The sequence below is a fragment of the Pterocles gutturalis genome, unplaced genomic scaffold (genome assembly GCF_000699245.1).
Source record: "Pterocles gutturalis isolate BGI_N339 unplaced genomic scaffold, ASM69924v1 scaffold45328, whole genome shotgun sequence".
Classification (NCBI taxonomy): Eukaryota; Metazoa; Chordata; class Aves; order Pterocliformes; family Pteroclidae; genus Pterocles; species Pterocles gutturalis.
This window is the reverse complement of record NW_010127368.1, coordinates 5,879-21,010: the sequence shown is the minus strand read 5'-3', so window position 1 is coordinate 21,010 and position 15,132 is coordinate 5,879. Positions and strand designations below refer to the sequence as shown.

The 15,132-nt window shown below is 40.9% G+C and overlaps 1 protein-coding gene across 1 annotated transcript; it reads left to right on the top strand.

Moving 5' to 3' along the window:
- Nucleotides 1–11,069: 11,069 nt before the first annotated feature.
- On the top strand, nt 11,070–13,353 carry ARL14EPL (ADP-ribosylation factor-like 14 effector protein-like). The gene is made up of 4 exons (XM_010079257.1): nt 11,070–11,182; nt 12,284–12,413; nt 12,620–12,759; nt 13,131–13,353. Exons 1-4 carry the CDS (start codon nt 11,070–11,072, stop codon nt 13,351–13,353), a joined length of 606 nt encoding a protein of 201 aa, XP_010077559.1.
- Nucleotides 13,354–15,132: the final 1,779 nt, after the last annotated feature.

Genomic DNA, 15,132 nt, shown 5'->3' with positions numbered 1-15,132 from the left:
GCAGAGGAGTCCATTGGGAGCCATTAGTGGCAGCACAACCAAGATCAGCCATTTGGGAGTGTTCAAATGTGTATCTGTGTTGCTAATGCTAGAAAAGGCAAGTCATAGTAAGTTTGTGTCACACCAACTTGTTCCCTTACAGAGCTTTTCTGTTCCATACCGAGGAGAAATTTGCTGGGAAACTGACCCATTATTTTAAAAGAATAGTGTGGACTTTAATTTATATGCCATCCTCAAGATACCAACAGAAACACCAAGCTGTTAGAATCACTATTGGTTAGCCTTTCTATCTCAGTTTAGCTGTATGGGTTCACAGAGATTATCTGTTTTAAGCAAAGAAGTCATGTTAGCAAAATAGAAATACTTTGGGAAATGAAAATGAAGAGTAATTGGTGTGCTTCATCCTGCTCAAATGTCTAAATTGAATGTTAAAATAATTATTTAAAATGGGGAAAAGAAATTCATTACACAATTGCAAACTTCAGCTTAGTTGGTATTATGGTAAATAATAACTAATTAGTGGGAGTACTTTAAAATGAAATGAAATTTAGTATATTTCATATTTAAACATGCTGTTTGAAGGACCTTTATCTCAATTTTACAGGTATGGGAAGGAATTATTACATGATGTATTAAAAGTCATGGGAAGATTTGTCAATACAGATGTACAGATCCAAGAGGTAAATCAGAGAAGCAGTTAAGTTTTGACTTTATTGCCAGTTTGTACATACAGGTTTTTAAATCTCTTGTTTTTTAAGAAATCATAGAATGTATTGTATAATGTTCCTCTGTTGAGACATTTGAGAAAAATGATACTTCCTCATCTGCAAAATAAACATATGAATATGCACCCACAGCTCAGCAGTCCGCGTGTGCAGTGGGTTGTTAAGCATGGCATGAAAGTGAGCTTTTGTGCAGGGATGAATATTGTCCTGCTCTGTGTGGTTGCAGCGTAAGAGGTTGCCTGCCCGCGCGCTGAACAGGTGGCCTGCACGTGTGATGCAGTTCTTTTCTTTTGGCCACATGGCAGCCCAGATGAGCCCAGGAACAATACTTTTGAATTGGGCTTATGTACATCTGGAAAAAAAGAATGGGTTTTGGGAAACCTGCTGAAGGGTGGGAACCTGTGGCAGTTGGCTGTAGGCTGTCATATTTTATTCCCCACAATAATCCACATTAGTGCCTGGGAAAAATGAATGACTATCACTGCTTGTTTCATTCTCTTTTCTTGTTCTTTCACCTCCAGTCCAAGTCTCCCTAGATTCTTTTCCTAATTGTTATTTTCTTTTCTCAACAGCTGTGCTTTTGTGCTGTCTGCTTGTGATCCACATCTCTGTGCCAGCCCCAAACTGCTAGTATCTGTCATTACAAGAAAAATTTTGCTTTCATTTTTTGATGTTGATTGATGCATGCATACAGCAAATAACTGAGAAGGGACACTTAATGAGGACAGCAGTTCAGAGAGTTAGCTCTTAAAAATCAAAGAAATCTCTCTTTAACATTCCTGAACTGTCAGTTTTTTGCCTTTTGTTCTTTAGGGACAAATTAACTCCTCCGGATGGCAAAAGCCCAGTGGCAGTCCAGTGCCAGCCTTTAAATTAACCTTCAGGTTTGGAACGGAGTACCAATAAATATTAACAAAGTGGTCTCATTTTCCTCTAAAATCTGTCTGTAGAGATAACTTTTGCCATGATGACTACAGGAAATGTAACAAAAGTTGGGCTGCTGGCATGCTAGGTTGCTGGTTGTCTTGCTGGCATCTACCTCATTTCTCTTCTTGTTCATATCCTGCTCCCCTCCATATATTTCTTTGCTTTTCTTCAGTCTTCTCTTGTCTCTTGCTCATTAGACTGATAGGAAAGACTTCGTGTTCTGTGATTGTAGAACAGTTAGCACAAGAGGATTCTGCTACTCAACTAGTCCTAGACACTGCAGGGTACCACCAGTACCAGTGAAGTTGGCTGCATTTGAAAGAATTTTCAGAGGGATGGCAAAAGGGCACATTCCTGATGTGCAAGGAGCTGTCCCACCTTAGTGTTAATCAGTAAGCTTGTCCCATCCCCTCCTTTGTCTCTGCCATCCCCCCCTTTTCTATGCACTTCGGTCTAAAGCATCTGTCAGGTACACCGTTGCTTGCAGCAAATGAAGTTAGCAATGTGAACTGATCTCATGTGTTTATTTCTTCAGTTGCAGGTTTTTTATAATGCTACACTGGAAGAGGATGAGAGAGTGGCTACTACTCTACTTCTGGAGTTTACAAAATTTGAAAATATGGAAAGGAGAGAACTGCTAATGCAAGTTGCCAACTGGTTACAGAAAAATTTAGATGATTGACTTGGAAAACAATTTCCAGTATATTTTAGAGTGTGATTCACTAGCAATTTGGTATTCATTTTAAGATGTAATTAAAGATAAAGCACATTTTTATGAGTCTTGTGGTTGTCTTCCCCATTGGACAGTCAGGCTAAAATAACTCACAAAGAAAATAAAGATTCAGCAAAAGAAGTGAGAGATATATTTTCATATTTTATCTAAATTAATTTCCTACTGGATGAGTTGTTAGTAGGGAAGTGTTGCTAATAATAATCTAACATATAGATACAGTCCTAAATCTTTTGTTCTTTTCTGAATATCAGAATTAAAGGTGTGGTACAAGTTAGTGGCAAAAATACATGAGGAAGCTGGAAAAGTTTTATATTTTGTTTTGCTTATCATTGTACTGTGACCTTGGGCAAGTAATTTAATCTGTCTCTCTCCACTTCTATGTTTGTAAATTGCGAAGGGACAATAATTTAGAACAGTGCCATGAAAAAATATAGCTTCAGAGCTGTAGAGAGGAAACGACTAAAGAAACCTCAAATTTTAATTGCAATAAATGAATGGCTTGTTATTCAAACTTTATTTTTCCTTAGCAGATCTGTACTTAATATGTCTGCATTCACATTTGTGTTTGATTAGGAATGTACTTTTGCAGAGGCCCTCCCAGTTGTCTCTGTTTAGCACGCTTCAACCCCCAGGACTGCCTTGGAGTGTGTAAACTGGATTTTTTTTAGATGAAATTTATCTAGGAGATGATACGCTCCTGGTGTGCAACTGAAACTGATAGGACACCACCATCTAATGGTCATTTTGTCGATGTCACTAGAGTGCAACTAGTCTCAACTAACCCCTCTGGAACATCACCAACTGTTTTCGTTCTTACTGTACGGAGCTGCTTGCTAATTTAGACATAGAGTTAATCATCTTGCTTATGCAGCCTTTTGGAGGTGACCCACAAACAGAATTCAGTCCATGAGTATTAGCAAACCGTATTAGCTTGTGGCTGAAGAATTACAGGATCCTCAGTCCATACAACTTATTTCTTTGTGGTGTAATAGTATTATGACAAAATAACTGTACTGGTGCCCAGGTTAACACAGAAAAGTACTGCACTATGAGGACACAAGGAATAAAAAACATACTTGTTAATACAAAAAATTTTTCACTGGCATGCTCTAAATACATTTAAGAAAAACATCTCTATGTTGGCTGCAATGTATATCTTCTGTTTCCCATGGCTGCAAAGAAAAATTGTAGCTATTTTGAGATTACCTGAGGATCCCTTTAGCGTATGGGAGTTACCAACTGGTACAGCCAGGCCTGTGCTGGATTTGTTTGACCTCTTTAGCATTTGATCCACTTAAGGGCAGTGCCAAAGAAAATTGTGTGCATATTTGACAGTCTTCATCAAGCTGATTCCGAAAGCTGAGGAAGTCATTGAGGCTGTGATGAGTTAGAGGGGTTTTGTTTCAGCATTTCCTGTGGCTCCCACTAGTTAATTGCTGGCTCTGCATGCCGCATCGGATGGGCTAAGCAAAGCTCAAGAAAGTAACTGTTGCAGGATTTATGGGCTAAACTTCCCAGAACAACATTTTACTCCTAAACCCAGTAGATCCCAACCATTTCCTTCCAACCATAAGTAACATCTTTTCCTTTCTAGCTGCTCTTCCTTGTTAATTTCTTGTTATCTTTTTCTTCTTTCTACTGAACAAAATCATAATTAGAAATGACAATATGTAAACAATTACTAAAACATTTTAAAATAAGTTATTTTCAAATAATGGCTCCTGACTAATATGTGTCTCTTGACTGACATTCTGTATTGCAGAACAGCAGCATAGTTTTCATGGCAGAGGCAAATGGTGAAGGTGATTGCTAGGCAAGCTGCCTGAGTAGGAGCAGATCTGAATTGCTCTTGCTTCCAGAGTCCACACACTTGCTCTTGGTGGCCTGTAACATCAACAGCTGTACAATGGCGCTTCTTGCTGCTGTTGAGGACAAGGAGAGCACAGAGGGTTGGAGAGTGGTGACCACGAGATGCAGCAAGGGAAGGAGAGGTGCATGGGAGGAATCCAGGGCAAGCTGGGAAAGCTGCTTTGTTGCAAAGAGAGTTGGAGAGAAAGGAAGTTCTTTGAAAATGAGTATGACAACATGGATGGGACTTTAGGAGATGAGCTTTTACAGTACTTACACAGACTGTGTAGGTGTTATGGGGCATGTAATTGTGAAAATGTGTATGTGTATGGGGCAATTTCCAGTGAGAAGAAGTGTGTCTTTGATAGACAGGATGCATTTAGCAGGACAAAAAGAAGTAGATACGATGGGAAAAGACCACCTTTTTCCCTTAAATCCTGCTCTCTGTCCTGAGAGTGTAGAAGACAAAAAGTTACACTTGTTCTGCCCTTACAGCATGCATGTGTGACATGGCAGGAGAGTCAGGGGAGATGGCAAGGAACAGGAATGGATTGTGAAGTGGAAGGAGTGAAGGAGAATTAGAACCTCAGGAAGGGGTGGAGTGGTTACTCATGGTTGGAAATAAATGGTTTGGATCTACTGGGCTTGGTAAGGTGTTGTTACAGAAAGTTTAGTCCAGAATAGTTGGGAAGGTGGGAAGGGGGGATGGAAAGAGGTGTGAGGATCTCCAAAGAGGAGACAGGATGAGAAAGCAAATGAGGGAAGCTGCAGGAGCAAGGGAAAATCCAAGGCAAATGAGGAGAATGTGGTAAAGAGGGACAAGTTCAGGTTACTCGTTAGTGCAATTTTTGCCCTGCTTCCTCTCCCCACAGAAACTCAAACTGAGGTATTTTGAAGGATTATGTTGTCTTCTTTCAGATCCTGTGTTGTTCACCTAGAACAGAGCCCATATCCCATCAGGTGTGTCCTTGCCCCAGTGCTGGTCATCTGCAGTTTCTCACCAGTGTCCCTGCCCTGGCATAAGTTGCCCACAGGCCGCAGTCACCCTGGAGGTGTCCTTCCTCTCACATCAAGCTCCTTCTGTCAAGCGTGCATCTCCAGCTGTGTTCACAACATCTTCCACATGTCTCCTACATTTTGTTTCTTTTATTTTCTTCTGCCCCCCTACTGCTCTTTCTTAAATAAGTTTGAGCAGTGGTGCCAAGTGTTCCTCTAACTGGCTGAAATTTTGGTGTGCAATGGGCTGGTTTTGTCCATTTCTGAGCTGGCTGGACCCAGCTGTTAGGGCACAGGGCAGTTCCCGGCCCACCAGCAGCACCCGCTGCCTGAACCCTGACAGTGCAGATCAATACAGTCCATAGTCTCCGCTGCAGCTGCCATCACCAGCTGCCCCACAAGCACACAGCTTCCAGCTTTCCTCCAAATGCCAGGGCTGACACTAAGAAATCCTGTGTCACTGCTTGTCCCCCTGCTGCCATGCGCTCTTTCTGCCGGTTTCTCCATCATTGTGAGCCCAGCTGTTCCCAGTAGGAAGAGAGACTTCAGAGCTGTTTACATCAAGGTCTAAGAGCACCAGCCAACTGCTCCTCTGGGTCTCCTGCCCTCCTGCCCCTCTCTGCCTACAGCCCCTTTCCTGCCTGGCACCCCAAGGAGCCTCCCAGGCAGGTGAGGAGAAAGCAGCTGGTTGTAGGGCCTGGGTGGTCACAGTGCGAGCTGCATGCTGCCTGGCTACATTGATGGCACGCACAGATGAGGCAGGTGGAGCAGCCTGCTCCTTTCAGGGAGGAACACCAGTAAGACCTCACTCTGTGTTAACATTTTAACAACGAAATCATAGAGCCCCCAGGAACTGTTTCCCAATGAGATAAGAATATTACAGATTGTATTGTATGTCCAGAGGCACATTTGCAGTGACGTGCTCATGGTGAGGAAGACTTGTCCCTGTAGGAACCGTAAGGAGTTTTACCACTAGAATCAATCTCTCTGAACGTCACCTAAGATTTTAATCCACATGTACATCCTCACTCGTAGCCAAACACCCAGTCAGTGAAATCTATTATGAGTAGATTGCAGGCTGCACATTATCATGTATGCCATGATAAACACATGCAGAAACAATTCAGAAAAAGTTCAGATACATGCGCACACGTATTAGCAAAATGGAATAAAAGGAGGTATTAATCATAAGGTGATTTAATTACAAAGTTTGTACTTATAGAGTTAATAATTCCTGTTTTTTCCATTATGTAGAATATGGAGAAATCAGAAGAACACTGTAAAAAATACAGGAGAATAAAATAAGTTGTAGGTTTTTGTTTGTGTCTTGCTGTTGTACGAGTGAGTACCTTGGAGATAGTGATTTTTTTTTCCCTTGAGGGATTTCTGTTTTACTTTTCATTACAAGGAAAACAAGCCTGTGGAACAAAATGAAGATGTGTGTAGCAGCATTTAAATCACCTAGCTAAGGTCTGCTGCTAGAGTGTTACATCAGCTTTTGGTTTTAAAAGTGTTTGGAGGGAAAGAAAATAATAAGGTAAATAATAAATTTCCTTGCACTCAAACTGGGTTGTGAAATACCTCTGAGAATGCATGGATACTGCTGATGAAGACATGATAGACTATTTGTCTAAGCACAACAGGGGACTTTATAAAACTTGACAATGTAGGATGTTTATTAGGATTTAGCTGTGTTCTAGGGAAGAGTAATGAGAGCCATAAGTGATTGCAGCATGCTGGAAATCAGCATCTGGAGGTATCAGGAAGAGCCCGAGCTGTTTCCGCTAGTGAAGCAAACAATTCTGAAAGGCAGTGAGCTGAACCCTAAGGTAAGGTATCAGAGAGCATATTTATTTGACAACTTCTGACTTTTTGGAGACAGTGAGAAGAATCTAGAACGTTTTGCCTAAAGTAATAAAATACTCCTTTACTACATCCATGTCCTAAAAAAAAAATTAGATTTTTGTAAAATGCAGTAGTTATTACAGTTTTTTTGTTTACTTACCTGTAAGGAAAAAAAAAGCTCTAAGACATACGTTTGCTCTGTGAACATACCACAGATGCAAGTAATAAATGAGGACTCTCATCCCAGTTTATACAGTTTCTCTGTTTCCACTCTTTATGCTAAGTACTATTTAAAAGCCATAATTAATGAGACAGAAAGTGTGAGGTCCTTTGAGACAGTTACCTGGCACAATCTTCAGCCTGCTTCTCTGGGGAGCACTATTTTGATTATTTGTCTTCTGTTTCAGTCACTGCGGGGCTGATGTCATACTTCCACTATCAGAGGAATTGTGCAGCTGTAAACCTATGCTGTGCCAGCCCCTTCCTTTGGTAAGTACAATTTAAAATTCTGGAGAACCTCCTTTCTCTCTAGCTGTCTGGTCTGAGCTGAGCATATCCCCTTCAGAACTACAAGTTTTCAGAAGGTAAGTCTGGCAGATCTCTTCTGCCTATTGCATGACCACCAGAAGATGCAAATTATTTTATAATTATCCCTTAGAGTTCAGCTAAAGGATTCTTCACTTGCAGAAATGGCAGAAAGGCTCTTGGTTTGGGAGGGGAAAACTCATGAGGATTTGTTTTATTTTACTGGGAGACGGCGGGATTTGTTCCTCCAGACTCCTGTCACAGAATGGGCTGTTGCTCTGTCACCATGTTTATCAGTTTTCTGGGAAACCAGCTGACTTACAAGAGATGAGACCTGTTTCTTCATCTGGTCTGTGTTTCCTGGCTGGCTTCAAGGGCATCTTCTGAACACACATGCACATTTGGGTCTCTGAGAGAAGGCACGGACTAGTTGGTAAGTGGCCTTTCTACTTCTTTAAAGCTCAGTCCGTAGCTGATCCTGAGGAAGATTAATTTACTCTCTTTCTTAATTTGGCTGGCACCAGGTGTCCTCTAGAGGTGTCAAGATACATATGTGAATGTGCCACAAACCTGACTGCTGCTTTCTGAGCCCACAGAGATCTCTGCAGAATTTAGGCAATGAGGAAGATTGGACTATTGCATTGGGTCAGTCTAATCCATGTGGGCATAGGGGGATTACAGCCATAGGGACAGCATCTTGTCTTGCCCTGGTGACAGTGATGAACATGCTTACAGATCTCAGTCAGAAAGTCTCCAATGGCATGAACAAATACAACTTGAAACAATGTGCCTTCACTCTGGCAAGCCCTGCACAGATACTAGCTTTATGTTGCTGAGATCAAGCAGCCTGAAGTATCTGGAATGCCGGTCACCACATTTCACACCAGCTGAAATATTTAGCAATGCAATCTGCAAGGATCATAAACAGGAATATTAAATTATTGAAAGAGCAGATACAGGAAAATATTTCTCTTATGAAAATCATAAACAAATGGAGTTCCAAATCCCAACATATTCTGAAACTGTTCTCTGAGCAGAAACATCTGTCTCTTGGATAAGACCAAGTATCCCTTAATATAACACAGCCTCTGATTTTCTTTCTTCCTTAATCTCCTTTTAGCTGTGTCAGCTGTGCCAAGGGTCTGTGCTGAAATTGGTAGTTGTCAGGCATATGCTATGGCCACAGTGAGATGTTGCGATGTGGATGGTCCCCTCCAGGAAGTACTTGCTGTATTCAAAAGGTGTGGGAGAACACAGATTTTTGGGGAGGAAGAGTACAATTGATGGTTGTCCTCGGAGATTAATTTTTTACGGAACAGACTGATGTTCAATGCACTGCCCCTGAGTTATCACTACAGCCAGACCAAAAACAGTAGATGAAAAAACTCTTCTTCAGGACCAAGAATACTTTCCTTTGGATAATTAGGTTCTGCAGAGTTGAGAGTGGATGTCTTGAGTCTCACAGTCTCCCTCGTTTAATATTTTATCTTTACAATATATATGGAGACAGGAAAGTACTACATTTCCTGTGCAGGATATTTTCACTGAAGTGCAAAGGCATTTGAAATGTGTTTGGAACAAGATGCTTGCTCCTTTTCTGACAATATTTCAAAATTGGCTTCTAATTTTGAGTGTTTGGCTCCAGATAACTGCTAGGACTTAGTTTGCAAAGGAGTCAAATATTTACACCACCAGAGGACATGTGGGAATTCTGCATGCTTATACTGGTAGCTGCTGATGGCTGTTCTGCTCCTGACCCCTGCACACTGTAATAAAACAGGCATGGATGATGGTCTTGCATACTCATAAAGTGCTTTAACAATGCTGGATGAATGGTTGCACACAAGGAGATGTAGGAAGCAAATCCTTATCAGGATTTTTTGCACTCCCACTTGAATGCAAATAAAGAGCAATACTCACTTTCTCTGGAGCAGTGGCCTTCATTCTTGTGTTATTTGTGGGTCCCTAGCAAATTCCCAGTAGGAAAGCAGCCTATCCCATAAAACAAACATTAGTTGCCTGGTAATAGCTTTCCTTTTCTAATCTTAAAAAGATGCTCAAATCTCAGGAATAAAACAATTGCTGTAGAGCATCCTGTTGTCAATAGTATTACAATCTCAGTTATTCTTCAGGTCACTGAAGAGGAGAAAGGGAAACCCTCTCTGAAACAGGCTGAAAGCTATTCCTTTCACTTCTCAAAAAAAGCGTCCCCTCCTGTTACTACAAGGTCTCTTCCTTATTGCTATTCCCACTTCGACCATTGCCCTGCAGAGACGGGCTGCAACAGAGGGAACTAAAGGCCTAGACTCCTCTCCTGCTTCTCTCAGAGAGGTGCTGGTCCTTCGGCAGCAGTGAAATTAAGATCTTCTCTGGGACAGGGTTTGGGCAACAATCCCAAAGTGCAGGGTAACCTGGCAGACACCACTCCACTACCTTTCAGAGTCAATGGGAGAGATTGGGCAGCACCTGGGGAAGTGTTGGAGGAACTCCAAAACAGCTTAAATATTTTTGGTGGTGTTTGGGGTTAAAGTCTGAGGCACTAGAGCTGCACATATAGCATAAAAAGTTTTAGCTAAGTAGCCTCACAGAATAGGTAAGAAGAAGTAGCTAACATCCATCCTTAACAGTTGCCACCACCACTTCTGGTGACAGGGAGCGGTGCTGGATGGCATTTGCAGCAGAGACTCACAGAACCCACAGTCCTCCCTGGGTGCTTGCTTATCAGAGTGAGTTTTCTGTTACATCTAAAAGCCACACATTCTGTTTATACACAAAATCTTTCACAAAGCTGAGGACTGAGATTTAAAAGCCAAGAAGCTTTCTTCTAGTCCCTTGGTCGACATCTTCAGGAAGAAAATCATTAATCTGCGCGGAATAGTCTTGTTGCTATGGGCACAGCTCAGACATACGCATTGGGTGTCTATGAATAATGTCAGAGAATATGCCCACGCCCCTCCTGCTTCCCTCCCGACACTCCCTCCTCCGCGACCGCTCGTTTTTGGAGCCTTGCAGAAAGCACCGGGGCTAGGACAACAGTGTCACCTGCTGGTAAGCGAAAGGGCTGCTCCTGCCTGCACATCGACGACTGCTTTTATGTGTTCTACGAGAATACCACTTCTCACCTTTACTTTAGAGGTGACCAGTGAAGTGGTGTCAGTAACGGTTCAGAGTTGACACCATTTCTTTCAATTTCTGTGTTATTTATACACAAGAGAATTTCTGAGGTTTGCTTAAGGAATAACAGAATGGCTTTGGTGATAACAGCTTTTGTTTCTGTTAGTTGTATCATTTTAATACAGTGTTACAATCGAGGCTGATACCGAGACACATTTTGTTCTGCATTTGCTGTTGGTTAAGAACACATAAAAGCCTAGTATGGATATCACGTGCTCACCTTAAAACCATCACCTAAAAAGTCTTTGGATTTCTTTATACACTTATGTATGTATATATTTCACAAAGGTGATCCAATGAGTGATCATGTGGAAGAAAACTGCAAGAAAAGCAATTCTGCCCAGGAAACATCTGCAGAAGGAAATGTCTCTCCTGCTAAGGACTGCTCAATAACACAAAAACAATTGGTATGACTCCTCCAGTACCATTTTATTATGAAGATGCTTACAATTGCCTTCAATTGCTTCCATAAAAACAAAAATAAAAAGCTGGAGTTAACAGGGAAATATGTTGAGTAATAGAAACAGGGAAATGAGTCAAGTTTGCATTGCAGTAATTTAGAGGGCTAACAGCACTTCTGAGCTGAAATGAAATAGGAAGTAAGGAAATAGGAGAGTACTCTCAGAGGGACACCTATCTCCATAGCTTATTATTTGTTTCCAACTTGAAATCGCATAATTTATGGTCATGGGCAATGATGATGCTGAAGCAGATTTTCTGTACTGAATATCTACCCCAGACCCAAAACCAGAAATGTCTGAATAATGCAGGTGCACGAGATCGCTCTATAGGTTCTCAGGAGGATGCAGCTGAACATGCACAGCATCAGACACCTGGTAAGCAAGTGCAGTCACAGATACTGTGTCGGCAAATTGGACTGAACTGCCACTGCTTTCCCCATAAGAAGCAACAAAGGCACTCAGTCCTTTGTGAAAAATCACTGGGGACTCTGAAAGGAATGACACCCTGCAGGGAAGCTGAGTGGTGGCAAGTCAACTCTATTTACCTAAGAGGACAAAAGATAAATTTGTATGTATGTTTGTGCCTTTGCATAATGAATGACAGGTGTATGTTCAATGCCCACAATCATTGTTGGAAGAGATTGCTTGATGCAATTCCCATGTTTGTTTGCACTGACTTTTGACATGACTGTCAGCATACATAGGCCATGTGGAATGGCAATACACAGAGCTGATGTTTTAACCTCCAAAGCTATTCAGCAGTTTTAGCTAATTGCAAACATGAATTCCATAAAATAGCCAAGAAAATGCTCCCTCCAATTCTCAAAAACTTCGCTCAGTTTAGTTTCTTTGTTTTTCTCTGTGCTTTTTTTCATAGTCCTCACTTATAGACATGCTTCCTTCCTGCACTAGTTGCTCCTCCAGAAATTTCTCTTGCCCCTGGATTGTTTAGAAAAAGGCGAGTTCTAGTTATCTGAGGGAACAGTAGAGAAAAGGGCAAATCCAGCTGAGATGCTTACAACCATAGTACTTGTTTTCATGTTATGGACAAAGTTGAAGAAAAAAATACATGATTCTGCCTCCCACAAGAGAGCTTTCAAATGCCATGCCACTGTACCAGAGTCATGTATTCAGAGTCATGGTTGTTTCCTCTCCTGTCAGGATGCACAGTCACTCACAGTAATGACCAGTACAGGAACACTCAATTAGCAATTAGACAGGAAAATATTTTAAAGTGTGATCTTAAAATTTGAGTTTTGCTTCATTTTCCTGCCTGTGTTTTTTTAAGCTATCAAGAATATTTGAAAGCCAGTGAGGACATCTGGCAGCTAATAAATATTTGTTCTAATTGTACTAATTATAAACTTTCTGTTGTTTATTTATAGCAACAACTCGAGAAACAATTAAAATGCTTAGCCTTTCAAAATCCAGGACCTCAGGTAGCTGACTTCAATCCTGAAACTAGAGAGCAGAAAAAGAAAGCATGCATGTCACAGATGAAACAAGATTTTTTTTATAAGCCCAAGTAAGATATGCTAAGTTATTACATATTTTACTTAAAAAAAATGGCTGGTATGCTGTTTACTCAATATAAATTAAATGAAGGAAAGCATTAATATTTTGCAGAGAGATTTCTTACTACACATGAAAGCTGTCCTGGGAAAACAAGCTTTTTCTGTGTGACTTAAGAGAATTTTGATTGACTTCTTTGGCACACTTTCGTTTTTAATAACAGTGACTGTTGCAATTAGGATATAATGCTGGTATTTCATTATGCTGTGAGGCTGTTAAAGAGGAAATATTTGTTCCTGGACAGATGTTTTCTAAATTTCTTTGGTTTAGTCTTCGATCATGTTGAAGCATTCTCTGAGAATAACTTTTTCTTCTTTTTTGCAGAATTACAAAGAAATATGACAAACATGGCAGGCTGCTTTGTAATAACATCGATTTGTGTGATTGCCTGGAAAAGAACTGCCTGGGTTGCTTCTATCCTTGCCCCAAATGCAATTCAAACAAATGTGGACCAGAATGTCGCTGCAATAGGAAATGGGTTTATGACACAATTGAGACTGAAGCTGGAAATGTGATCAGTGTGTTGCCATTTTTTGTCCCTGACTGATTTTGTTTTGGTAGCTTTTGCACCTGAGCAAAATTCTTCTTTCTTCACATTTTATTAAAGTAAATCTTGGCTTTATGAATTGTCTGTAGTGAAGTGCCTGACTGTGGTGCTTGTGCTTCTTTATTGCTGCCTACCTAGCAGACTTTAACCTTCCCCATTAAGTAAAAGTATGAATTTAATTCTTCCTCATTCTTGCGAGCTTTACTAAGGCATCTAGTCAGTTCTTTCTAAATGTCATCTTTCTAAAGCTGAAGGTGTCTGGGCTGCAGTGGGAAGACAATATTCTTACCCTGGGAAGCTGAACCATGTTACTTGTAATGAGTTTTTTTCTAGATAATTTCTCTCTGCTTGTTCACTTACTCAGATGTGTATCAAAGCTCTTTCTTTTTTGAATGCTTGTCCAAGTGTTGTTTTCCTCTTGATGCATTCTTGTCTTGTATGGATAAGACAGGAGTCATTTGAGAGAACACTGTTCTTTGAAACTAGGTCACCACTTTCCATGTTGCTTTGTACATAAACCAGAGGAGACTGGAAATGACTCACAATTCTTTCTTGCTGCTCAGGCTGCAAGACAGAAACCAGTGTGTCCAGTCAGCTTTTTTTTTTTTTTTTTTTTTTTTTTTCTTCAGCACATGGTGCACTCAACCTTGATCACTCATTAATTGTATAGCTAGAAGTAAACAGATTGGATATTTTTGCTTCTGGACAGAAAAGTCTCTTCAGTTTCCAAGACCTTCTTCATGCAAGACATGCCAGATTTCAAATACCATAACTTACCCCCAGTCTTCTTATGAGGTAGGGAGGTAGGTGTTCTCATTCATGATGGGCACTCACACCTTTTTTGAGGAGTGAGGGTCCCTCTGCATTTTGAAAGGGGGAAGGCTGCAGATAGCCACAGGCGATCTCCAGCCGTACGCTGCTAGTGGGGGAAGAATTCCCTGGGCCTGGTGCTTGTTATTTTTGAGGAGACTCTCCCAACTTTGAATGTGGCACCACTTTTCTCCCCTACAAGAGGCCATTCTATGTGGACAAAGACCTCCTGCTGCAAGGCAGAGATACGTCCCAGTAGAGGAAACTTCCTAGAATAGATCCCAAGAATGCCTTAACACCACAATCTCCTAACTTGATACCTCAGAAAGATTTGTTGCTCCTCTCTAATGACACATCAGTACTTAAGCTCATAGCACAAAAACACCCAGTATTGAAAAACTTCATAGGAATATTTGCTATGGTCATTAAAACATCCTCTGGCAGTCAGATCTGGTGCTGTTCTCTCATACAACATGTTGGTCCCAAAGTATCCTTTAGCTTGTGCTGGGAGTCCAAATAGCCCACATCATCTCTGAGCTTTATTCCTTAAGGTAGGTGGAAATCCTGACAATGTAGTTAGGGATTGGTTTGTTGTTCCAGGTGTGCCACAGACTAATTCTGGAATTGATTTAATAAGCAGCTCTTCAAGAAGATAAAGTTGATTTACATGGACAGGAAGATGGCAGCCTTCCTTTGAAATAACGTCACGATCTGAAATGGACGGGTTTGAATTAGCTTTACTTTGCATTTAAAGGCAAAAACCCAAATAGTTTATCACATGGATTTCTGTGGTAAGGCTACATGGGAAATTTTTTGAGCAATGTGATTAAACCCAGATTGGTGTAAAACCTCAGAATCCAAATTATTGAATTCATTGGTGATACTTTGTGGTTTTTAACATGGACTATGCCTTTGTCACAGTCATAGCTAAATGCAAAGTAGAAGAGATCTCCATCACAAACACACTTA

Bases quoted from the DNA above. Each gene is read 5' to 3' on its own strand.
- ARL14EPL (XM_010079257.1), top strand. From the start codon at position 11,070: ATGAGTGATCATGTGGAAGAAAACTGCAAGAAAAGCAATTCTGCCCAG. The intron at 11,183-12,283 runs ATGACTCCTCCA...CATGTTATGGAC, and splicing joins ATAACACAAAAACAATTGGT to AAAGTTGAAGAAAAAAATAC. The intron at 12,414-12,619 runs GTAATGACCAGT...GTTTATTTATAG, and splicing joins AGGATGCACAGTCACTCACA to CAACAACTCGAGAAACAATT.